Source organism: Jatropha curcas, chromosome 11, assembly GCF_041381405.1.
Source record: "Jatropha curcas cultivar XTBG-Jc1 chromosome 11, XTBG_Jcur_1.0, whole genome shotgun sequence".
NCBI classification, from domain to species: domain Eukaryota; kingdom Viridiplantae; phylum Streptophyta; class Magnoliopsida; order Malpighiales; family Euphorbiaceae; genus Jatropha; species Jatropha curcas.
This window is the reverse complement of record NC_143161.1, coordinates 25,679,607-25,704,966: the sequence shown is the minus strand read 5'-3', so window position 1 is coordinate 25,704,966 and position 25,360 is coordinate 25,679,607. Positions and strand designations below refer to the sequence as shown.

General features: G+C 31.6%; 2 protein-coding genes across 2 annotated transcripts; one reads left to right on the top strand and one right to left on the bottom strand.

Annotated features, from left to right (window-relative positions):
- Positions 1-8,582: 8,582 nt before the first annotated feature.
- Positions 8,583-19,998, top strand: LOC105632666 (exopolysaccharide production negative regulator). Its single transcript, XM_012215110.4, has 5 exons — positions 8,583-9,017; positions 9,996-10,126; positions 14,394-14,519; positions 14,745-14,872; positions 19,304-19,998. Exons 1-5 carry the CDS (start codon positions 8,795-8,797, stop codon positions 19,617-19,619), a joined length of 924 nt encoding a protein of 307 aa, XP_012070500.1. The 5' UTR covers positions 8,583-8,794; the 3' UTR covers positions 19,620-19,998.
- A 45-nt stretch (positions 19,999-20,043) lies between these two features.
- On the bottom strand, positions 20,044-24,502 carry LOC105632667 (protein CYCLOPS). The gene is made up of 11 exons (XM_012215111.4): positions 24,093-24,502; positions 23,892-23,947; positions 23,599-23,739; positions 23,184-23,232; positions 23,044-23,096; positions 22,206-22,867; positions 21,956-21,999; positions 21,796-21,841; positions 21,381-21,429; positions 20,630-20,758; positions 20,044-20,322 (listed from the first exon to the last, which is right to left on the bottom strand). Exons 1-11 carry the CDS (start codon positions 24,285-24,287, stop codon positions 20,199-20,201), a joined length of 1,548 nt encoding a protein of 515 aa, XP_012070501.1. The 5' UTR covers positions 24,288-24,502; the 3' UTR covers positions 20,044-20,198.
- Positions 24,503-25,360: the final 858 nt, after the last annotated feature.

The following is a 25,360-nucleotide window of genomic DNA, read 5'->3' as shown; positions in this document are numbered from 1 at the left end:
AAAAAAAAAAAAAAAAAAAAAAAAAAAAAAAAAAAAAAACCAAGAAGACAAAAATATGGGGATTATTGATCAGAAAAACATTCCAATATAGTATCATCAGAAAAAAAGGGAAAAACTTTTATAAGACCCAATAAAATACCTCATTAATAAATTGAAATAATTTGCTAGATAAAAACAAATAATTAAATGAAAACTGACTCTAAATCACCCTTCTAATTCTAATTAATATACTCACATGCGGCCTTGGACAGTGGTGCAAGTATACTGAATCAACTGAACAACAGAACCAGCACGCAAGTTTCCATCTTTAACCAAATGGTTAATCTGAGTGCCTAACATGGCTTGTTGTAAATGAGACCCATCTGATAGCACCAACCGAAAACGGTCACTCTGTTGGGGTTGCTTCGTTTGCACCTGTTTCAGCTCCGTCACTTGCAACGTTGGCTTCAGTTCTGCGGCGGTTGCTCCGCCGCTGGTTATCTTGGCTATCGCTCCCTCCGACAGATTCATCGTCCCCGTAAAGAACAAATTAATCGGAAAATTTGGAATGTTTTAGATTTAGGATAAAGTGATTGATTCGCTTAGGAATTGAAAGAGAGCAAGGGAAAGATTTGAAAAACCCTAGCAGAGAAAAAGGAGGCGCCACGATTTTGAGAGGGAAACTAAAAGACTGTTTTGGCTTTTGGAAAATCTTTTATGTAGACAGTGGATTTTATGAAATACCGATTATGTCCCACGTTATTTACTTATGGAAATCTTATATCGTACACAATTAGACATTTGATTTTTTTTTTTTTTTTTTTTTTTTTTTTGATTTAAGTTTGGATAGGTATGTGAGGATAACCACCCACTAATTCACTTCGGCACAAAAATGATCGCAATCGATATAAAAAATAATTTCTTTTTTTTAGTTTTTTAGAATGATCTAAAAAAGATTATTGAATTTATTTTAAATAAAAATTAAAAATACTAAATTAAATATATAAAATTTACATTTTCGTAAGGTTGCAAATGAGATGAGTCGATTGTTAGCTTTTGAAGTTCATCTTCAAAAAAACTCGTTCAATAAATTTATTAAGTCCGAGTTTGAGTTCAACTCATTAGCTTGCAAATTGACTCGTGAGCCAATTTTATGAGCCAAGCTCATGAGTCAGTTTTATTGAGACAATCTAAGATCACAAATTAGTTCAACAAGTTAAAATTAATTAAATTTACATTAAAACAATATCGTTTTTGTTTGATAGATTTCTATGGTTATCAAATCAAGCCTGAATTTTGATTTCTAAGCTCGAACTCACTATATCTCGGTTTAGCATATTTACAACCTTAGATACTCAATTATTTTTAATAATTATTTGTCACCCATTTTTTTATGCTAAGACTTGAATAAGTGTAAAACTCTTGAAACTGTTGCAAACATAAAATAAACTCGAAATAATAATACGGCAAACACACACATATCTAGCATCTCATTGTATTTGCAAAACTTTTATATTATTATTAAAAATTAATAAAATACTTTTATTTATAGAGTTTTCAAAATTTAAACATTGATTAAAAGGCTATGCAAAAAAGAGGCAAAGCAACTATGCCAAAGAAAATGATCAAAGGAATAGACCTGTGTCATGACTCGTTAAGCCGGATCGGCACTAGGGGTAGGTAGACTTAAGGCCATCGAGACCCGTAATAAGCTTCTAATACAAATTAATATTCATTAAGCCCAAAAAGGGCATTCACCATACAAACTTTTATATATACTAATCTTCTTTATAATGTACATTGCACATTGACTACATTCGTTATATATTCATTCTTTATGCTCATTTAATTTTTTATTTATATAATATTAAAGTATAAATTTTTATTTAAATTGAGTGGTTAAATTATATTACACTTTATGTATACAGTAAATTTTTTTTTTCTATGTTAATGTACTGATTCATACGGTTTTTATTATACGTTAGTTGCTTTTTAAGGAAAAACCGATTTTGATCTATAAAAATCATCATATAGCTTCTATTATACATTTTGTAATTAATTTATATATTTTGGTAATAACTTTCATTGTAATCTCTTGTAATAAATAAATATACGTTAACAATAGAATAAGAAAGTCATATAATAAATCAAATTAAATATTTATAAATATTTTTTATTTTTTTATTTTTTTAGCCAATCAAAATCATGAAAGCATTTTAAAAAATCATTAATAAAATTATATTCTTTAATAGAAATAGAATTTGAATTATATAAGATATCAATATAACTAATTAAATTCAAGATGTTTAAAAATAATAATTTTTTATCTTATGTTTTAGCTAACCAAATTAGAGTGCTATTTGTAATTAAAAAAATTTAACCATACCCTTTTTAAATCAAATCTGAATCATCTAGATATATTTATTTAAAATAAATTCAAAAAAATATAAAAATTTTCAAATGCCTCATTTACTCATATATTATTTAAAATAATAATATTGAAGCTAAATTATAAAAATAATAATTATTAAATTATTATTAATAATTTACATAATCATATAATGAAATAAAATATAATTAGATATAATAAGATAATAATAGTAAAAATTTAAAATTTTTAACTACTTTCTTATCTATATTTATTTATCTATTAAAAAAGTCAAAAAAAAAATCCAATCAAATTATATAAATATTATATATACTTTTAGATTAAAATTTTTTAATTGATTAAAACTAAAGTTATTTTAGGATAACTTAAATGTCACAATGACAATATCGGCAATCTCATTATTCTTCCTCATTTTCACTTTTATATATAGTATAGATAGATAGGTAGATATATATACATACACATGGCAAGTCCATCTCAAACATAAACAATCAAGGATTAAATCGACGCCCAATTCATAACAACATCATCATTCTACATTTATAATATCCCGAACTTGTTTCACGATCATTCTATCAACATTCATAAGAGTATTTATGGAACTTGCTAGTCAATATTAAACACAATATTTCATTTATAAGTTTTAAATCATTATTTTAGGATTCACACATTATTTGGATAGTTTAATACATAAGCTACTTTTCTACTATAATTGCGGATATCTAAAAACATAAAATAATAATGAGAGAATTTCAATTATGAAGACCCTATTATTTGACTAGACTTTATACTATGTAGCTTTATGGAGAAAGAAAATAGAGCTTCTAGCATCTGTACAAGCAGTAATCTGGATTCCTGAAAATCAGGTGAAACAGGGGTGAGTGCCTCGACTCAGTGAATAGTAATATATAACATACAGTCCAAGCAAGCAAGTGTATGATAAGTTCCTAGAATTTCTACAAAATCAAATTTGCATTCACACAATGACAAACAGGATCAAATCACAAGTAATCAAACAGTAATATTTAAATCACATATTGAGTGGTTTAGTCCGCCTAGAATCACTCACATTTCTTTCTTTTTTTTTTCAAAATTTCACACTTCTAGGACCGAGCAACTCCGCTTGCTTTCAGGGCCACAGACCGAGCCTCCTACACTCTTAGGCAAACACTAGTGATTATGCATCATCCCAACCACCTCGCACAATGCAAACAATATTATAATACAACAAAATCACAAAATCATGCATCATCGTTAAGTAATTCAATCGATATAATCATAAAGATGCATCCATAGTTATGTTTAAATAAGAGATATTACATAAATGTTGAATTACTATGTAACAGTGTTAAATAAAATGCATGGATGAATTTGATTATATATTACATATTACTAATCACAGTGGTTGAAGAAAATACAAATATACTACTGGTTATGGTTCGATGAGGTCGAGAAAAGATTGAGATGATCTAAAGATAGTATCAAACATTAAAAAGAAGTGCTTTTAGATTGTAAATGTTGTTATTTGATACAAATTTTTATGTATTCTAAAACTACGAAAATTATGTCGAAAATCTGACGGAGTATCCCCTATAAATTGGACTAAAACATCTGTTTTTAAAACCACAATTCAACAATTAATTCGCAAAGCCTATCATCAAGCAATTCACAACAACTAGTCCCATTCGTCATGATCATCAATTATCCGGAGATCCAATGTCTCATCATCATTATTATTAATATTCAACAATATAAATATACTTCTAAAATATATATTACAATCTTCATTTTCCTTATAATAATTATTTATATAACCACAATGTAATTCCATTTTTTAGCTAACGAAAGCCATAAATATCATCATTTACTAAACCACCTAATATAGGTTATCTAATATGTTTAATAACTCTTATTTCATTATTTTTCAAAGAGTTCTCGGCTTCTAAACCGTTTAACTAAATTCAAACCTATTTTAATTAGCCTAAGCAGTGTTCACATCATTTCTAACAATAAGAGTCATTCTGAGATTATTTAGCATTCATACAATAAATTTTCTGTGATGTTTTCGGCCTAAAAACATAATTTTCAATTTGTGTCATTTGGTGATTTTGCGGTTAAATGGAGTTAGATAGCAAAACCAATTACACCTTTGCAATCTATGGGTTAGACTCAATATTTTCAGTATTTGAAATTTTTTAGCCATAGAAAACCCTCACCGGCCAATTGCAGAGCCACTGTCTATGGTGGCTGAAAGTTTTCCAGTCACTAAAAAGTATAATAATTATAGCCAGAATGATAAATACTCAAAGAAGAATCATAATTTAAACTCAAATATCATGAAATCATGATCAATATGAGAGATTTTAACTTAATTCAATCTAAAACCTAAGTAATATCTAGTTGGATGTAATGCAAGTACCGGTTTAGTTCATTATCTAAGCTTATAGAGATATCACTGGGATTGGTAGAACAACTAGAAGTCCGGCCTTTTATTTTGAAATTTGAAAATTGATTTGCAATATTAGCTTTGAAAAACTTTGGTGAAAAAATAATGTAGTAACGAAATCAGCGCGTTAAGTTTATTGCCCTTGCTTATCCTGCAACAAAAACAAGACATTTGAGTTTGACAGAGTTTGCTTGTTTACTAGATCATAAAAAAAAAAAGGAGCTCACACACATGTTCACCATGGCTTAAACAGTCGCATAAGTAACAAAAATTTGGCAGCCGCTCATATCAAAAGTTGATCTTCGTCAAGGTACCATCAGCTTTCCTGACCTCCTTCCACCTCTTAAAAGGTATATGAATATCGACATTCACCCATATACACATGCAGGTCCTCCAACAAGAGAGATCATTGTTTGAGTCATACTTTACAAACTCTCTAAGAAACTCACCAAGTTGTTTTGCCACCACTTTAGAGATTGTCCCTTTAGGCATCTCATATATTTGAATTCAAAACTAATGAAAGTGCAATGGGACTTGAGAGGGATCTCCTCCTTCAGGGATCTTTTGCAAGACCAAAGGATGGTTTGTAAAAAAGACCAAGGACCACCTTTCTAAACTTGATTCAAGTCAACCTGCTGAAAAAATTAAAAAGGAAAAATACTGGATTCAATTTTAGCAATGCAAATGTTGCGGCTTCACTGCCATAGAGTTGTCATGATGATTTCATAGCACCATAATTAACTCTTCTCCCAATTAACAATTTACCAACAAGACATAGTCAATAATATAGAGGAAATCTGCATTAGCTGAAGTATTGAAAGCTATCTCTGGATCTCATCATTTGATAACACCATGGTTGTCATATCCTTATCCAGTCGTCGCTCACCGTTCATATACAGCACTCAAAGCCATTGAGAAAAACCACTTGCATGTTAGACTTTTACGTGAATACATTTTAGTTGAATACATGAGAATCCCAATAAAAAATAAATATTTACTCTCTTCGTCCCATACATAAGCTCGCTTTTCTTTTTCATTTGCCCCAAAATATAGTCTTTTTTTTTAAAAAAAAAGATCATTTATGGTTTAATTTCTTAATATACTCCTATTTAATATATATTTATATTTTCAATCGTGCATACAATTTTTTAATATTGTAGAAGACTATTTTAGAAAAAAAAATACTAAATAAAAATAGTTTAACTACATTAACTAATTTTTGCAATCTGTGTGAAAGTCAAACTGGACCTATATATATGAGATGAAAGGGGTATGTTAGTTGAATTAACTACAATAATTTATTATAGGCTAAACCTATAAAAAAACCCTCAACTTTGTGACATGTTACAAAATCATCATAATTTGACCTTTGTATCTCGAACACCCTGGTTTGCAAAGTTAGATATATTGTCACCCCAGTTTTAAATTGGAGCTAGGATTTAAAATAAAATAATATAAATATAGGACCCACAACATAACTTTGGGTTATCTTAACCTATACTCAAAATTCACCGTTTCAATATAAGGTTAAAAAGAAAAACTTAATCGGTGGCACTTTTGAAATCGTAAGAGAAACAAGGCATAGAAGGAATTAACCAAACCGATGGCTACTTCATCCTCTTCATGAGTGACTTTAAAAAACTCTGTCAAAAGATATTCTAAACAGTTTCCCTAGTAATCCATGAGATCAAGCAAAAAAAAAAAAAAAAAAAAAAAAAAAAAAAAAAAAAAAAAGAAAGAAAACAATCAAAAGAGAAGAAGAAGAAAAGTGGGGAGAAGTAGAGGCATTATTGTTGGATCTCTTTACAAAGGCTTTATTAGGCAATGTCAGCGGTTCTAGTAGATGTTAGTTATTGTAGTAGCTGTTAACTGTTTTATTAGCTGTTAGCAGTTAAATATTAGCTGTTAGTGGTTAGTTATTTATATAGTGGTTTAAAATAAGTGTTCAGTAAAAATAAGTATTTGATTAGCTAGTTAATATAAAAGACAAAAAATGATAAAGTCATAGAAAATAAGACAAAAACAAGTGATGGATATAGGCGGACTAAAAAATTTATAAAACACTAAATATTAATAAAGATAATGTTTCATGAAACACTGCCTCAAACTCTAAATGTTATGATATATGTGATATTTTCGAACACAATAATTAATTAAAACAGCGTTTTAACCCAATTAAAGCACTAAACACTACTCTAAACGATCTTGCTGAACAGAGCCAAACTGTTTAAATCATCAACTCTCCATTTTTTGTTTTTTTGGAAACCAGTATATCTTCTCACATTATAGAAATCAAAAGCAGAAATACTAATTTGGTTTGTCCTTACTTCTATACTTCAACAAATTTTTGATTATTTTTTTCTGGTTTTGCTCTTCTTCCTCTTTAATGGCAGGATAGAAAGGAGGGTGTATCATTGTTGATTTGACTAGAAAAGGAAAGAGATTTCTAGATAAAATGTCAAAAATAATTCCCCGTATGGAGTGAAGATCAATGGAGGGAGATGAAAATTGGGAAAAGAGGAAGTGGTTGAGGTATTAGTTAGTCAAAATGGGGAGTTTTATACCAGGGATTAAGTTAACCCAAGATTTTGTTATGGGTTGTATGCTTATATTATTTTATTCGAAATCCTAATTTTAAATTAAAATTAGAGTGAATATATTTACGTTTGCAAACTAGGGTGTTCGGGATATAAATATCAAATTAGGGTAATTTTGTAACATGTCGTAAGATTGAGGGTAATTTTATAGTTTTAGCCTTTATTATACTGTAAGTATTTCAGTTTATTAATTGAAAATAAAAAATATATATAATTTCACTTTTCATCGTTTATCTATCTAAATATATGAAAAGAGAAATTTAGACGCTGACAGGACTTAAATCTAAAGCTTTAAAGTCCTGATTGACACTTTTTTTTTCTATTTTTTCTTTATTTTAGTTTGAATAGTAATAGAAGTAAAATTAATATTTTTAATAACATTAATGATAAGTTCTTCGATTTTTTTCAATATTTAACAAAACTAATAACACAATTAATTTTTTTTAACTACTAATAGAACTTTTGAGCTACTTTTTTATAATAATGCAATTAATAATATTATTGAATAATAACCTTAATATTATTTTAAAGTTAAGGATTTTTTCTCAATCGGTGCCTTTTCCTATATATCTATTCTTTTTGATATTTAGATTGACAGATGTTAAACTATTTCCCATCTCAACTTTGTAATGTTAAATGAATCATAGATTTCTAATGGCGCTGGAATCTAATTGATTTATGTAAGCAATCACATCAATATTTAAGAATGCAACAGTAAATTCATAATATTATTTTGGATTCTTTATAATTTTTTTTAGATTCTTTACTGTTCGAGCAATGCAAGGGGCATGTGACTAGTTTAATTAAAATACTTAAGTAAAATTTTAAATTAAAGAAACGCAAATATATATATATATATATATATATATATATATATATTAATAATTTCCTTTAAAATTACTTATAGACTGTCAATGCAGGCTAAATATGTAGGAAGAGCTCTCGGTTCGAGACCCACTAAAAATATCTGCATGAAGAGTCAAAAAGCCTTATACGTGATTAAGTCCTCGGCCGAATTAGACGGTTCCTATTAATAGAGTACACCGGTGATTAAAAAAAAAATTTCCTCTAAAATTATCAATCTAAATCAATTAAAAATACAATTGCACAGATACATATAACTGACTTTATATAAGATGCAAGTCCTAATGGACCATTTGTCCATTGACTCCAATTTTACGCGGGCCCCACAAGGTGTCTACTCTCTCAAAGTATCAATCCTTTTCCCTTTTCCCTTGAATAAAAATTAAAATAAAAGAGGCCCCCTGGCGCTCTCTCAGACACAAAAATCTTCCGATCACCGGATAAATGGTTCCGGTGGCTGGTCGCTGACCTCCAAAAGTTCAAATAGAATTATTTTCTGTTTTGATCAAAAAGCTATTAATGGATCCTGATGACGAAAGAGAGATGGAAATTGAGACCCCAGAAGATAGGAAGAAGGGTTTTAAGTATGTACTGTTACGATTGAGTTTAGCTCTTCTTTTTCCAATCTTCGCCTTCTTCTTCTTCTTATCATTATTTATCGGATTGGTAGCAATTTTGTCCACTCACTTATCCATTACCACTCCCATCTCTGTTCCCTCTCAGTGCAGGATAGTCTCCAGCAGTAAGTCTCTCTCATATTATGCTTTGTTTAAATTCATCTTTTTTTCATTTGATCACTTTGTTTGGTTGGGGGAAAAATTGTTCCTATCAATAGGGGAAATTGAAGTAGAAACAGGGTGCTTTGACTTTGTTTTTTTGAATGCAAATATTCAATGAAGAACAGATTCAGACAAAAAAGTAATTGATGTAGTTTAGATCAAGATTAAAGAAGAAGGGGAATTTAGGTTAGAGAATTCCATTAGAGCTGATTTGAGAAATTGGTGAAATTGACGGCCGTGTTTGAAGTTGAAAATAGTATACCAGGCACTGTAGTAGGAAAGGGAAAGAAGGACAAAGAAGAAAATGAGAGGAAAGAGAACTTTCAAATCTAATATTCGTATCTCCATTAATCAAAGCCTGAGAAAGTAAATAGGTTCCCTAGATAATTATAAAACTGCCTAGATGCTTATATATTGTTCAGAAAATAACTTGGAGTTGGAAAATAATTCTCGTTGGTATGTTTCTCTATTGGATTAAAATCTATTGCCTGTTTGAGTTTATTTCGAAAAGATAGAAAAGGGGAAAATCTTAGCTTCAAGAATATCTTAGTTGTAGAATAGACTACATATTCAACTTGCAAAATTTCAAAGTCATCCTGATCATATGAATAAAAAGAGTCATTGGTTATTGACTTGAGCGTAAATTTCCGGGCAAGACAAATTCAATGAAGCCTACTGTATGTTGTTCCATCTATCTCAAACATGTTCTGCTGGCGTGGGCCTCTAATCACATTTATGCAATGCCTTTATTAGAGTTGGATCATGTCTTCACTCTGGTTGAAATATTATAATCCCTATGGCATTCTGCACGTTCATGTTTTTGTGTAAACCTTAATATAATAAGTCTCAGTTATAATAATAAAAAAAAGTTTCAGTTGTCTTTTTTCTTTTATTTTATTTTGAAATGCCAAGTATAACAGGTTTATTTTTTTTTTTTTTAGGTGTGGATCTTAGATCATCTAAGGTGTGTGGACTTGGATTGTTGAATTATAAAGCCAAGCATGTCTTTTATCCATTTGACAGAAGTAAATTTCGATGTCGTTATGACTATTATTGGGCTTCAGTGTTTGAGGTGATATGCTTTGTTCTCAAGATCATCTCTTCATTTTAAAATATTTGTTCTTCCCCTGAACAAGGAATGGAAATGTGAGTTCTTTCTATATTTTTGGATCATTTGATAGAATTTCTGATCTGCAGTTTCTTTTTTTGTGGATATGGATTTTAAATCATTGATATAAATTTCAGCTTAAAAAAAAGTTATTTTTGGTTATAGATGAAGTATGGTAGTAGTTTGCAAGCCGCCTGATCATTACAATTCTCATTCATGCTTGTGGTGCAGAAGTTCCATGTGTAATAGTTGAAGGATATCATTTTATATCTTCTACTTGTTTGTATTAGAACTATAAATTATAGATGAATAGTAAGGAATTGCTGGATACTTTCTATGTCAGTACTCTTTGAATTGTTTCAAAGGGCTTTTCAAACTGCTAGCAATATTTGTTGAAGGTGAATCATAGGCACACCTAGGCACCAGCTAAAGTAAACCTAGGCCCTACGGCATTGATTAAACTTACCTTGGGTGAGGTGTGATCCCTGAGGCACAAGGTTTCTGGGTCTCTGATCCAAGTTGAACCTGTCTCTTTCTCTCTCTTAATGAATGAGATTAGGTGGAACAGTAGTTAGACCTAGGTGAACCTTTTTGCTCTTTACCCCATTTCTTTCATCTTCTTTTTCTTCTTATTCACTTGGCATGATTTGATGGCCCTCTCACTCCTCTTCCTGCTTTCCTCAATACTACACAATATAATTTTCCACATTGAGGGCTTTAACTCTAATGAGAGAAAATGGTACGAATCTTGGGAGAGCCACAGCACAAAAGCTAGCTCATGAGGTTGGAGAAGCCAAAGCCCATATAAACTGCACCCTAAAATCTCGCATTGAATCAAGTCCCAGTCCTTGCAATTAGAATCATAACATGAATGAGGACAAAAAAGGTTATGATTTAGCAAGGACATGACGATTTGATTTTCAAAGATAAGCTTAATGGTAGAATTTGTGTTTGAACCATGACCTTGTGGTGGTTGCCTTTTTATTTAGGTTAATTGTATTTATATAGTAACTGTGTGAACATGGTTTTTACATGAGATCATCATGGCATATAACAACTTGACTTGGCAATCCAAATCAACATGTTTATGAAGCAATTGATATAATTATGAAAACCATTTAAAATCTATTAAATGTATTTAAGTATCTATAATATTTATATAAAGTAGGCCAAGAATTCTCAAGAAAATGCCATGTGAAAGCATTTAACGAGTTTGATTTTCTTATTTATGCCACATGAAATGTATGTTGCATGTTTTTCTATATTAATATTTTTGTGTGGCATTTTTATTTGGAGTTTTTTGGGGAGGAAACACATATTCAAAATTTACTATCTACTCCTAAATTGTCTTGTATTTATCAATGCAAAGTTTTTTTTTTTTTTTTTTAAATTTAAATGAAATAAATTAAAATACACAGACACATTACATATGTGTTCTTTTTACCTTTTTTTTTTTTTTTAAATTTTAGTGGGTGTCTTTCACACACTAGAATATATTATTGTGTTATATAATTTGAAAGCAAATTCGGTAACTGTAAAAAGAAAACGGTCTTAGATAGAAAATTAAAGTGCATATTTACATGACTCAGCCATTTTGGAGAAATTTTAGTTTCTATGTTTAAATTTTCAAATTATTTTTTTATATGTTTATTTTATTTTAAAATATTTTCAATTTTTTTAGAAATTTAATAGATGATATTCAAGAAAATTGAAAATGGCATTAGAAGTATATTCTACATAGATATATAAACAAAGTAATAAAAGAAGACATAGAGTAATTATTTCAAAGGTATACAAAAAAACTTCTTGTTGAAAAATTTGATATCAAAATTATATAATTCTATTGTGGCCTTATGTTATGCATTTGGAAGAACTGAGGATAGGTTGAAAATCTTTTCAAAATAGACAATGAAGGAAAGTTAAAAAGAAAAAACAAATTAATAAAAGAAGCCATAGATTACTTCAATGGTATACAAAAAATCTTCTTCTTTTTAAACTTAGAAATACTAAAAATTTAATATCAAAATTATATAAATTTCTATTATGGCCTTACGTTATGTATTTGGAGGAGAGGATAGATTGAAAATCTTTTCAAAATAGACAAATAAGGAAATTTAAAAAGAAACAACTAATTATATTGTAATGTTTTTTGTGTTAGGTTTTATGGTGTTGTCAGGTGGGTCTAGGCATGTTAACAAGTTAAACAGGTGTTGCATTATAAATTTAATGAAGGGTTACTTGAGGTTTTATTCTTTTTTGCTTTAGGGCCTGACAATTTATTTATTTATTTAACAAAAAGGGGTCAGTGTTTCATTCTGTTAACAACTAAGGGTCTGTTGCCTCACTACAGTTAGTCCATTGCTAATGTGGCATTGGATTAGTGGTGCAATGTGGCAATTAAGGTTCTGACATGTTAGCAACATGCTAGCACCAACTAATGTTTTTAAAGTATTAGACCCTTAGTTGTTGACAGAAAGAAACATGGCTTTGTTAGAAAAAAATGAAACAAGCCTGAAGCAAAAATGTACAAAATTGACTGTATATATATATTTTTTTTCCTTCTTTTTCCTTCAATAATTTTTTTGGATTTGTATTGGGTTTTTGACATAAGTAAATAAATTGTAGTGCGTGCTTGCCTACTTAACATACCTTTATAGTGTAATAGAAAACAAACCTTCTATGTTATATTTAATCCACTGGGAATGAATACGAATTAACTTTGAATTGGCTGCCTCAGTCAAGATTATGGGTTGTGTGAGTTTTTTAGAGCTAATCTGGAATTGCCAAATCTGAACTATGGACAGTGGGTTTTATTATTATCATTAGAGCTAATCTGGAATTGCCACAATCTGAATCATGGGCCACACAAGGGAAGTGTACTAACAAATCGGGGATTGAATATTGGGGTTAACGCTTGATGTTAGCTATAATGGTGGAAGTTGGAACCCAAAGCCAAATGTATAAGGAGAAAGGGTCTCTAAACAGGATGGCAATTTGAATCGAGGGAATACCGCACTGTTAGTCCCATATCAAAAGATTAGGTGGGGAAAGAACATGAACATAAACACTTGGGTGGCTGGCTACTAGCTGTTTGGACTTTTAGCTTTTGGCCAATGTGGTAGCAACATTCTTGTACTAGTGGTTTATTAGAGACACAGCAAAACAATATCAAATTTGAGTTATGACCATGATATATATGGATTATGGACTCTTGGCAAAGGAGCGGGTTTTTCCTAACTGGCAAAACATGAATTGGTGGTATTGAAGAATCTGCATTGGCCAGTACTAGGGTGGATCTGAACTCTAGGGCTGGTGATGACAGACTCATAACAGGACATAGAGAGTTAGGGGATTATGATATTCTGGATTCCTCTAGAATATTTTGGGACACCTAAGAATATCCTAGATAACATTATATAAATCAAAGTGGGAGAACTTGAGATCAAGTTCCAAGAAGAGGTCTTATAGCAATTCTACGGCACTCTCCCCCTCACCTAATGAGGTGATGCCTTTGTCACTTTCAAGTCCGTATAGTTCTTGCTTTGCTCGTTGAGTTGCCATCCTTGATGTAACTTTTCAACTTGCCTTGTAGTCAAGTGGTCCTCTCTACTCGACTAGCAACTCCCTTTTGTGGGAGATTGGTTGAGGTGGTTCACCACATTGCTGAGATGGTTTCCTCGTCCTTTACTGGATTGGACTTGAGACATTTGGTCCAGTCTTCTTGTCAAACCATCTGTTCCTCTTCTTTTGTGCCTTCTTTACGTAGTCACAAGCAGTATTATCTTGTTTTTGTCAACCCTTCCAGTAATACCTTGTAATGTCTGTAGCTCATCATGTTCCCAAACCCAAATCTGCGTCCTTGGAGTAAATTTGAACAAAATCCAACCATCATGGCATCATACGGAATTGATGCTTTTCGATAGCTTTAAATTAGAATTTAAAATTTTCAGGTAGCATACTTTCTGTTCCTATAACATGAGAATTTAAAATAAGACTTCCATCATAACATGTTAAGTAGTTTAAGAACAATGATACCATCAAGGTATTTTATATAACCCACACTTCTATGACTGCATTGGTTTATTATTTCAAACGGCCCTTTGTACATTTCTTGTTCTTATATAGTCTAATGACATTGCTTTTGCACAGTTGCACTAGTCTTACAACTGTATTTTTTTGCATTAGAGCCAGTGTATATTTGTTAATAATATTTGATTTTTGGCAATAACAGGTGGAATATAAAGATCATTCTTTGGGTCAGAAACAACTTGCATTTGCAGAAGCTCCAAATGAGGCCCTTCCTCTAAATTGCAGACCTAATTTTGGTGCTGCATGGTTGACCAAAGATAAATTTAAGGTAGGGGTTGTAAAGCTGCTAGTCTCATTCATTTATAGCAATAACATTCAATTTTCATGATTTAATTTTTTTTTTCCAAGCTTGTGACATCTGCTAAAATGGTATGCTTATTAGGTTGTTAGACAGATGCGCGACTGATCCTCTTTAGAGTTTAGAGTTTAGAATCAAATCGTTGCTTAGGTCTGTAACGCTTATTTCTGTCTTTTGTTCATGTCTTCCTTTCAGGTAAATAGAACTTATGACTGCTGGTACACATCTGGCATTTCGAAAGTGACCCTATATCCTGATGGCTTCTTCCCTTGTCAAGCAAAGGATCCATCTAGTCTTGAGATGATTCGACGTTATTTTTCCATGTAAGTGGATTGCTTTCCCCCTCTAGATCAGTTTTCCTGTCATTTTTTCTACGTATATATATAGCTCTGGATGATCCATTTAGTCTCAGTTGTTTACTATGTATATATATAGCTCTGGATGATCCATTTAGTGTCAGTTGTTTATTAGTTGATGATGCTTAGCAAACTATTGAAATTAAAAAAAATGGAACAAAAGGGAATGATTTATGATGTTTGAAACTTTTAACTTGTGGTCTATCCTTGAGCACTTTAGGGAAAATTTCCAACAGATCTTTTGGGACACATTTGCTCATTACTTTTTTGCCTTGTGTTAGTGGGCTTTGGTCAATGATAACTAATATAATTTGTTATTGTGTTGTTTATTATTTGTTGATGCTTAGGAAACTACTGAAATAAATAAAATTGAAAAAAGAGAATGGTTTATCTTTTTTGTGTTTTTTAACTTGTGCTATATCCTTTGGGCACTTTAGGGAAAATTTCCATCAAATCCTTTGGGACACATTTATTCATTACCTTCTTGCCTGGTGTCAATGGGTTTTGGTTAATGATGCCTAATATAATTTGTTATTCATGTGGTTGGGTACAGGCCTGTTTGTATCTGTTGTAAAGTCTATACAAAGATATTGGCTATAGTTGATTTATTCTCTAACTCTAATGTTCTAATCTGGAATTTTTTTTTCATTTCATTTATTTTTTTATTCATTATAATTGATGTTTGTTTTTATTGATAAGCAAAAGAAACTGAATGGGCCTAAGCCTTTAGTGCACTGGATTTATACGGACAAAAATAAAACTGAAGAGAATTAGTTGTCTTGTGCAATCAGTTCAAACATATGTGATAGGATTACAAAACACACTTATATCAATCTAGTCTGATTTGAAATATAAATACAAGAAATCTCTACAACCCACGCAATCTGAGAGTGGACTTGACTCATAAATTATGTTTCAACTGATGGAAGCCTGCGGTTGATATCCCTTAGCAAAGATGTCAGTCATTTGGTCTTTACTATAAATGAATTTAACAACAATGTCACCATTGTACATATTCTAACACAAAGTGGGTATCCTTCTTAAATATGATTTGCTTGAGCATGTTTAACTGAATCAGCCACTACTGAGGTTGATGAAACATTGTCATGAAACAGTTGTACTATAGCTAGTTTCAATATGCAAGTCGTCCAATAGGGAATGCACCTGCCTACTATTGATGGCTGAAAAGCCTGATAGTCGGATTCAGCCATACTCCTAGAAGTTGTGTGCTAATTCTTTGCTATTTGGATAACTAAATTATTACCTGTAAAATATAGAAGCCCCTAGTTGATTAAAGGCTATCCAGAAAACCTGCCCAATCAGCACCATAGTATTTAGGGTCTGTTGGCAAAATCTGTTGTTTTAGTAACTGATAGCTATTTAACTAGTGTTTCATCAAACATTAAAGGGCATAACGTTTCGTAATCTCCTCCCTCAAACTCTAAACACTTGTGCAAAAGCTACGGTACCAAACACTATAAATAATAAAAGTGGCATCTAATACGAAAAGTTGTTGCCGAACTAAGCCTTAGGCAGACAAATGTATTAGTAATAGATGATTTATGAAACTAAAACCATGGTCTATAGTTCCTTTAGCATAAACATAAAAATACATTTAACAGATATTTAAGGCCTTGTAAAGTGAGAGAATTTATTCCCCCTTACTATTGCTATGTTAAAGTGAAGGGTCATGAACTGTTAACCAGCATGTGCTACCTGATTATTTCTAGTAGGAGCAGAAACTGGATTTGAGCCAGCCAACTGTCCTCGTTCTGGAAGATCACTTGCATACTTCCATTGAGATAGAATGATCTTTCCATTGTGATCCACCACCAATCTCCACCGGTCACTGGCAACCAGTGGTGGCCACCTACAGTTGCCAGTGACAATCACAAATAATCATTTTCTTTTACGTGTTTTTTATTTTCTCATATTTAATAATCTATTATATAAAAATATTAAATTTTTTTGTAGTCTATAAATTAAAAATTTTATTGTTTCATAAAATTTTCAATATTACAATTAAACAGCGGAGAATAAGTTCTTTGAAAAATATTTACAAGGAAAACATTTTCTAAAATAAATTGCATATTTATAATGTTTTTTAGAAAAAGTTATTTCTCCAAAATGAACATAAGCTTAGAGAGGAAAAATGATATCTTCTACATTTTTGTCCGTCCTTTGTTCTCATGATTTCAACCTTGTGGGAAGTTGGCTGTTTTTTCTTTCTTTCTCTTTCCTTTTCTTTTTCATGCTTATAAGTTTTTGCTAGACAACCAAAACAATAATGCCCTTCACCTAGTAGTCTTTTTTTTTTTTTCTGTCACTTACAAAGGCCTGTTCTCTAGGAAACTGCCAGTTTGATAGTCTTGCTTAGGCATATTAGGAAATTAATATAGCTAAATAAGTAATTTTGCAACTTTTATTTTGGTGTTTTAGCAATTTTATAATTGGATATCATTGGTCTAATGCATTTAAAACTTTTTTTAACCTTTCTATTTACTGTCCAATATTTTCTTTTTCCAATCTAAAGCTCGACAAAATTCTCTTTTCAATTAGGTACAATGGGCCAAAATCTCTTGCAAAAATACTAAATGGACTTCTTACCTGTCAAATAGTACTGCCTCTGACAATGCTTTTCCATTTATCTTACTTTTTCCCCCCTTTTTCCCTCTTGTACAAGAAAATTTCAGCAAAATGAGATATTATATTAAAGGAAAATGGGAGATTTGAAAGAGATGAATGGAGCAGTAAAATAGTTTATTCTACCTAGAAGTTCCACCAAATACACCTAGTTTATGCTAAATGTTGTTGTTTCTCTTTAATACACAACTCTAATGCAAGAGATCCTCAAGTTCAGTCCCAACTTGTCCTCACTGATCTAAGTATCCTGAGTTTCACATTGACACTCTATGCCCTTAACTCCTTAGACGTATCAGGTTCTCAATTTATCTGCATTATTTTATCTATCTCAAGATCAAAATTTGTATGGGTTTCTTTTCGTGATCATGTTGTGCAAATTGTATTTGTTCTTGGTAATCTTCATCTTTTACATATTAACAACTTGAAAACTGATTGAATGTGAGATTGGGGGCTTGATTAAAGATTTTGGACTCAAGGTGTTTGATAGTTGATTACTTCAAAGAACTCATAGGGATAGTGCCTCTCTCTCCAAAGTTGATCAAACAAAAATTCATACTTTAGATAAGGTAATGGACAAATTAATTATAAAATACATTGTTATAATTTCTGAAGTGCAACTGTTCAACTTATTGTGACCCCTTTGTGAGGTCCTTAATTGCTAGTTATGTTTGAGGCTAGATAAGTCCAATACAATAGATTACCTTTGGATACAGTTTCATATTTGCTGTGTTGCTTTTGTCTTTAGTCCGTTTAACCCAAAGCCCGATGTGATCCATTGATCCTTAGTTACCTAGTTCTGGGTCATCTTTTGATGGGTTTGGCTTCCATCTTGTCCATACTGATTAGGATGTGTTGGGCTAGCATGTAGTAAACTTGCCTGACTCAACTCATGTACACCCTTAGTCGCCATCTAACTCAGTCTGCTGATCATTTTGTTCCTTGCTAATAACCACTACGTTTGTAAAACTTGCTCATTGTTGTGAACCCCATGTATCTCATCTCACCACTTCATATGGTGTTTGAGGTAGCAAAGTTGAGCCATGTGCATTTCCTGCCTGCAACCCAGTATGGGTTATGAAGAGTCATTTATGTTTAAGATGTGTATTAAATGGGTCAAAATCCAGCCAATTCATTGGTACATTGGTTAGTTAAGGTTAAGTTTTGGATATCGGTTACTGTTTTAACTATTAACTGAAACTGTACAAGTATGACCACTTCTCTATCTACTATGCTGCTGTCGACGACACCACAACCACCATCGTACCACCGCTGCTGCCATTGCTGCCACCATCATCCAACCATGTCTCTGCCACCTCCACAGACAGTTGCTACAATGCTAATTTAATTATTTAACAGGGTAAATGGCCGGGCTAGGGTTGACTTGGGTTAAAGGTTATGACTATCCACATAATATTAAATGTGTAATAAATATGTATATGGATGATTTACAAATGATGTCTGGGGTTTTTTGTGCATTTTTTCTAAGACTAATATGAGTTAGTTGTCCCATTTATATGCTAGTATAGGTGACCATATTTTACAGATGTACATTTATTTTCAGTCTTAAGTGATTCATTTGTCATTTGATGTGTTGAAAGCCAGAGTACGTATATGTAAAATGTTTAGTGAAAGTAAAGTCCTATGATTGAATTAAGAACTTTCATATGTTCCTTGAAAGTGGTTGAGTTGCAAAATCATGTAAATGATATTCATCTGTCATCTTTTTGGTAGTTTAATGTTGCTTATATATTCCAGGTCTGTCAAGATTTTAAAGTCTTTCTTCGATCGGAAGAAGGGAAAACATAACTATTGGAGGTGGGAAACAATAGCTGGCATTGTTACTGGTTTTTCAACTTCCTTAATCTCTATCAGCTGTATAAGATTTCTGCATCATATGAAATTCCGGTTGTCTCAAACTTACATAGCACAGATGGTTATGAAAACCATTAAAATGGTTTTCTTCAAGCGTGCTTGTTTTCTTTTGGCATACTTGTCTATTGTTGGTTGGTTATTAATCCAGTATGGAAAAAGGCTTGGTATCCCCGAAATATACCGAGCGTATAATTACTAAGTCGGCAATTGACATCCATTTTTGCAAGTGCTGATTCTCTTTCTGTTCAGACTTAATGATTTCGGACTTGCGGGATATGGCCTCACTGAGCAAGGATATAAGTTAGATGCTTGCTTGATGTATTATATATGTAAGGTTTCTGCTTTACTGTGAGTAGAAATTCATAGGCTCAAACCTCAAAAACAAAAGTTATGTAAATTTAATTCTCTTGAGAGCTTGTGTTACCCATGTACTTATATGGAGAAAATAGTCGAAAGTATAGGGCATCTTAATATGGAAACAACTATAATGTACTCCTTAGTGTCCTTTTTTATTCTAGGTTCAGGAATTGATTAAAAGAAAATAAAGAAAATAACCATATTCTTACTAGTTATAACCATATTCTGTGTATGTGTGTGTGTATTTGTTCACTGCAATCTTAATAGAAATTTTCAATCTCCTGGTTTATATAGAAATTTGTCATCCTTATAGTTAGCTCATTCTCTCCAGAATCTAAATTATATTAACACACATTTAATTAGTATCTTAATGTATATTGTGAGACAATTGAAAATTGCTGCAACTTGTTCTGGATGAGTTCTACATTTTGCCTGATTCTGATAGCATCCTCTCCATCTCTTCAAGAAGCCTTTCTTTTTCATCAGTCAACTCCTCATTTCTTTTCTGAAGCTCTTCTATCTGCTTGGTCTGTTCTGAATCCTTCCTGAAAATTTATTAATAAACACACAAATCCCCGGTTAAGCATTTCTATTTTTAACAAAAAAAAGAGCATATGCAATCAAAACTTACTAGATCTTGCATAATATAAACTAAATCAGTACTAAAAACTGGGAATAAGAAAAAATCAAGGCTTTGAACTTCTCTGATTTTTTTACAATTTAGTCCCTGAAGTTTAGATATTTGCAGTCAAGAAGTCAATTTGTACTTTTTCCTTCAAAACAAGTTTAAGAGCTTGATTCTGAAATATTAAGGATTAAATTGTATAGTTAATCCATTACTATTATCATTACCTATTCATGAAAGACAAATTAAGCTTGAGTGATCGCACTTCCTTCTCGAGATTTTCACACCGCTTTAAGACAGATTGCATATCAGATGGAATTGCTGGTGTTGAATTCCTTTCCTTTGCCTCTGCCATTCTGCATCACCACCAACCATGTTCATCTTAAGACACAAAATAGTATTTCCCTTTATTACATTCAACTTCAGTTTGTTTTACTTTGGTTCCTATTGTTTCAAAATTAGCAATTTCATCCTTGAGGTTCACTGGCTCAAAACTTTAAATTATGAAATTTCCACTAAACTTTTTTTGCCACCTAAAATCTAGTTGCATTTTAGTCCTTTAGTTATTTCTTTATTAAAGACTTTAGGCTATGCTTATTACATGGAATGGAATCCCAGCTCCACATTCATTCTGGATCCCTAGCATAAGTAAGCAGGGGATATAGGAATAAGCAGGGGATATAGGAATAAGAAGGGAATAGACAAGGAATGAGAATTCCTTCCCTCATTACATGTCATCCCTTGTTCCATTCTGTCTAACAAACATAGGATATAGTTCCTTAAATTGCTTATTCCATCCCATGATCCGTATACCAAATGTAGCCTTAGTTCCTTAAATTTTATAATTTTCACTAACGTATATCTCAGTCCTGATGCTAAAAGGGTTGGAAATCAGTCAATGTTTATTAACTTAATAACAGACTCTAAAGACTCTAAAATTGTGGATTTGCATAATCAAAGGATAATAGTTCAGCTTACTTTCTCGAGCGCTCCACCCTACGCTTTTTAGTCGTGTCCCCCTTGTCCACTGCACAACTTCTGTTGGTCAGATTGTATCATCTGATTGTATAATAACTAACACTATTGCATCTGCACGATTGATAGTTTTTTATGCAGTACTTGAGCATACTGTGTATAAATTGATATACTGTAAAATCGATTTTCGACAGAATGAAAAAGACATATATGGTAGAATCGTAACTATAGAATACAACCCTATTCAAAATGCATACATTTGTCTCGTACACATATCTAGCAGTTTTTAATTCAGATCACTATGACATTGTTTTCCATTTTCATATAGAATGCCAAGGCTTAAGCTTTAACTCTTTTAGCAGCTAATGTGGGAGAGTGAATCCTCATGCCGGCGAAGATCTAAGGATAAATTGATTACCTGAATCAACTGATGTTACAGATCCATATCGAACTAGCCCTCTCCTCTAAGACATCAAAAAATAAATAAATAAATAAAATAAAATAAAAAAAAGGAACTGAGGAAATAATTAAACATTTATTAAGAATGCTTTATTCACCATCTAGGAAAGTGTAGATACCTTTCTATCATCCTTCAAATTTTCAATTATCCGTTCTCTAATATCTGCATTTAAAATGTAAAAAACTCAAGTTAAATTGAAACTGAAATGTCAAATTCAAAAGGGTAAAAATGGATATCTGTTTCTCAGATGCCTACATTTTGCATAGGTTTCTTGCTGCTTAAATTATGATATTTTCTGGATTTAAGCAATGACTTGGGCTTTATGACAAATTACAATAAGGTGTTTCTTGAGCATATGAAGTGCATACCTTTAGCTTTAGAGCCATTCTCTGAACTCAAATTGTTTCCAACTTGTTTCCTTGAGCTCTCACAAATGCTTAGAGTTTGACTTGAATTACTAGGGCCATCACATGCATCGAAACCAGATGAAACGACTGGTGCAGCAGCAGATGATTCACTTTGAGAAGGTTCTCGAGAAATTGTGCTGAACTGAATCGGATTTAGAATAGGATTTACAAAACCTTCCATTTCAAGATCTTCAACTGTTTGAAAAACTCCAGCATCCTTAATTTCACCGGAGGATATTTCTTGAAATGTCTGTGTAATGTCATTAATACTTTTCCCTTGTCCTTGATGAAAACTAGCATTGTTTGTAACTTGTTGGCCATAATAAATTGCATTAGCACTATCTTCAACAGTTTCTTTCTCAATCTGGTTACCGAGCTTCTTGCGCTCCAATGTACCTTTTAGCATGCTTACAACAGAAGAAACTTTATCTACCTCTCCTATTTGTGAAGTGTTGAAAGTAGATGAAGATGAATTGGATGGAGACATGAAAGCACCAAAATGGTTGGCAGTGCCATTCATAGGAAGGTCATTGAAACCATTTGGATTGGCAAACTCTTCTTTCAAATTGTTGTCACCATGCCCTAAAGTGGTCTGGGTACTTTGCATTGCAGCATATCTCTTCCTGCAAAACAAGTAAAAAAGGCTAATACTATAGAATGATGATAAAACTTATTCACTTTCTTGATGTTTTCATTTAATCTTTTGTGAAAAGCTCTTTTTTGTATCAGTATTAGTATAAAATTTGAATGAAATGATTTTATAGAATGATAATGAGCTTGTGTATGATATTGGTTTTACCGGAGTTCAGAGGATCGACTTCTTGTCATTGGTTGTGAACTGTGAAACCAGGCCTGAAAGTAAAGAAATTATCTATCAGATACATATACATCTGCAGATAACAAAATGCATCTTTCTGCAGAAAACAAAATAAAACAAACCTTGGCCAGATACAAATTACTAGCCTGCACACTTTTTTCAACAGCATTCCTGATAACAATTGTGACCAGAAAAAGAAAGACAAATGAAATTAAGTACTCTCTTCAGAAACTAAGACCTCGTTTGGTTCGGGGAATATTGGAATAGGAAAGAAAATAATAGTTATTCCATGGAATCAAATGCCTCTTCTTTGCTCTGCATAAAATTTATCTCTTTTAAGTTTGAAAAATATTTATTACATATAATAAATTACTGCATATCTAGAGCTTAGGATTACAAATGTACTGCATCTAAATTTGAGCCACCAAAGCTAAGAATAGCTAATGAAAAGAATTAGATATTCTATTCTCTCCTTATTCTATACTATACCGCGAACCAAACGAGACTATGTAACATCAGAAAGGTGCTAGTAGACACCTCATTGATAGCTGATTGAGGTCACCGGAGGAGCCATCAGCTTCCAGATTATTTTGTGTAAATAGCACATCATTGCTTCTTTTCTTTTGCAGAGCAATCCCAGGTTGTTGATTAGTCAAACCAGCTAGTTCAGTAGATAACCTGCAATTATAATAATGTAATTGTAGACTAATGCAGAGATTTCGACAAAAAATCTAATTAATACGTCCATCCACCCTTCAGATTTTACATTTTGATTTCAAGAAATTAACCCAAATTATATAAAAAAGCTGCAATCAATTAACTCTACTCACCTTCTTGATGCTTGCCGGGTTCGGTGTGCTATGTTTGATGAATTATGCCCATGATTCTGCAATATAAAAACTATATTTTCTTATACTGAAAAAACTGAATGAAGAACAGTTTATCTGTAATATACCATAACTTATATTTTTCATTTTATGAGTTCTGTAAAATAAAAAAGAAATAAGTAAAAAAGGAATATGATTGCTTGCCTCTCCATTGGTGAGCCAGCTCTTGAAGAGCTCTTCACTGTCGGTGCGAAAATTGTGATGAGAAGAAATATTCTTAAAACCTAACATCTCCATGGATGGCATAGGCATCCCAATTGAGCTCTCCATTAAAGACCGTAGAAATAACTCTTCACTTGTGTTTCTATACATTTCTGATAACCCTTTTCCCTCTGCCATCTCACAATTCTATTTACAGAACAATCACAATACCATTCTTCAAATTTCAGCAATTCACTTCTTAATCACAATAATTAGTACAATACATTAAAAACAAACTAGTACTAATAATTTTGACCAGTTAAGGAGAATCTTTCCTTAATTACAAGAAATTGCACCCCAAAAGACAAATCTATATTTTGCACTTGGTGAAAATCAACATTAGGGACAATTAATGTCTCTCTGCCATAATCAACGAATGATTGAATGTAATAATTTTATTATTAGCTTTCTGTTGACTGTTTTACATCACTCTTTTAATTTTATTATTATTATTATTATTATTATTATTATTATTATTATTATTATTATTATTATTCACTTGGTAAAATCAATCAAGAGATACACAATATTCAACTCATGTGCTGCTAGTAATTTAGTGTATTAGCGTAAACAAGCTGAGCCGAGCCTAATCGAGTTTCTGATAAGTTCAAAATCGGCTCTTTAAAGATATATTCAAGTTTGAGTTTGAACTCAAATCAAGTTTAGGTTCAAGCTTGAAAATGAATTTAATTTCAACTTCTTTATATTTTATAGTGAGAATAAAATTTATAACTCGTTTATAAGTTGAAGCTCAAACTTATTGAACAAGTCTTAAGTTGGCTAATTAAACTTATCGAACGGGTTTTTTATGAACTGAGTCAAAATTCGAACCTATGAGCTATTTACTTCACGTACCATATTTGTTTTTCACTTTAAAAGGTAATTAAAGCAGTATTCTTCGTTTAAATATTTCCTTTATGACAAAAAAAAAAAAGAAAAAAATGTAAAATTAATTCTAAAAGTAAAAACTATTCATATGCAATTTGAAAATTCAAAAAAAAAAAAGATTTAAATTTCTAATTCAAGTAAAAAAAAATAATGATGTCAAATTCGTTTAATTAATTGTTTATTTAAAAGAATAATATTATTTGCAGTGGGCAGGCGGGGCATAGAATGAAGTAGCTAAGGGGTATCAATGAGCAATTGGGCGTAGAGTTGATGCTAAGATTCCTATGTATTATGTATTTGTCTTGTTGTATTAGTTATGACTT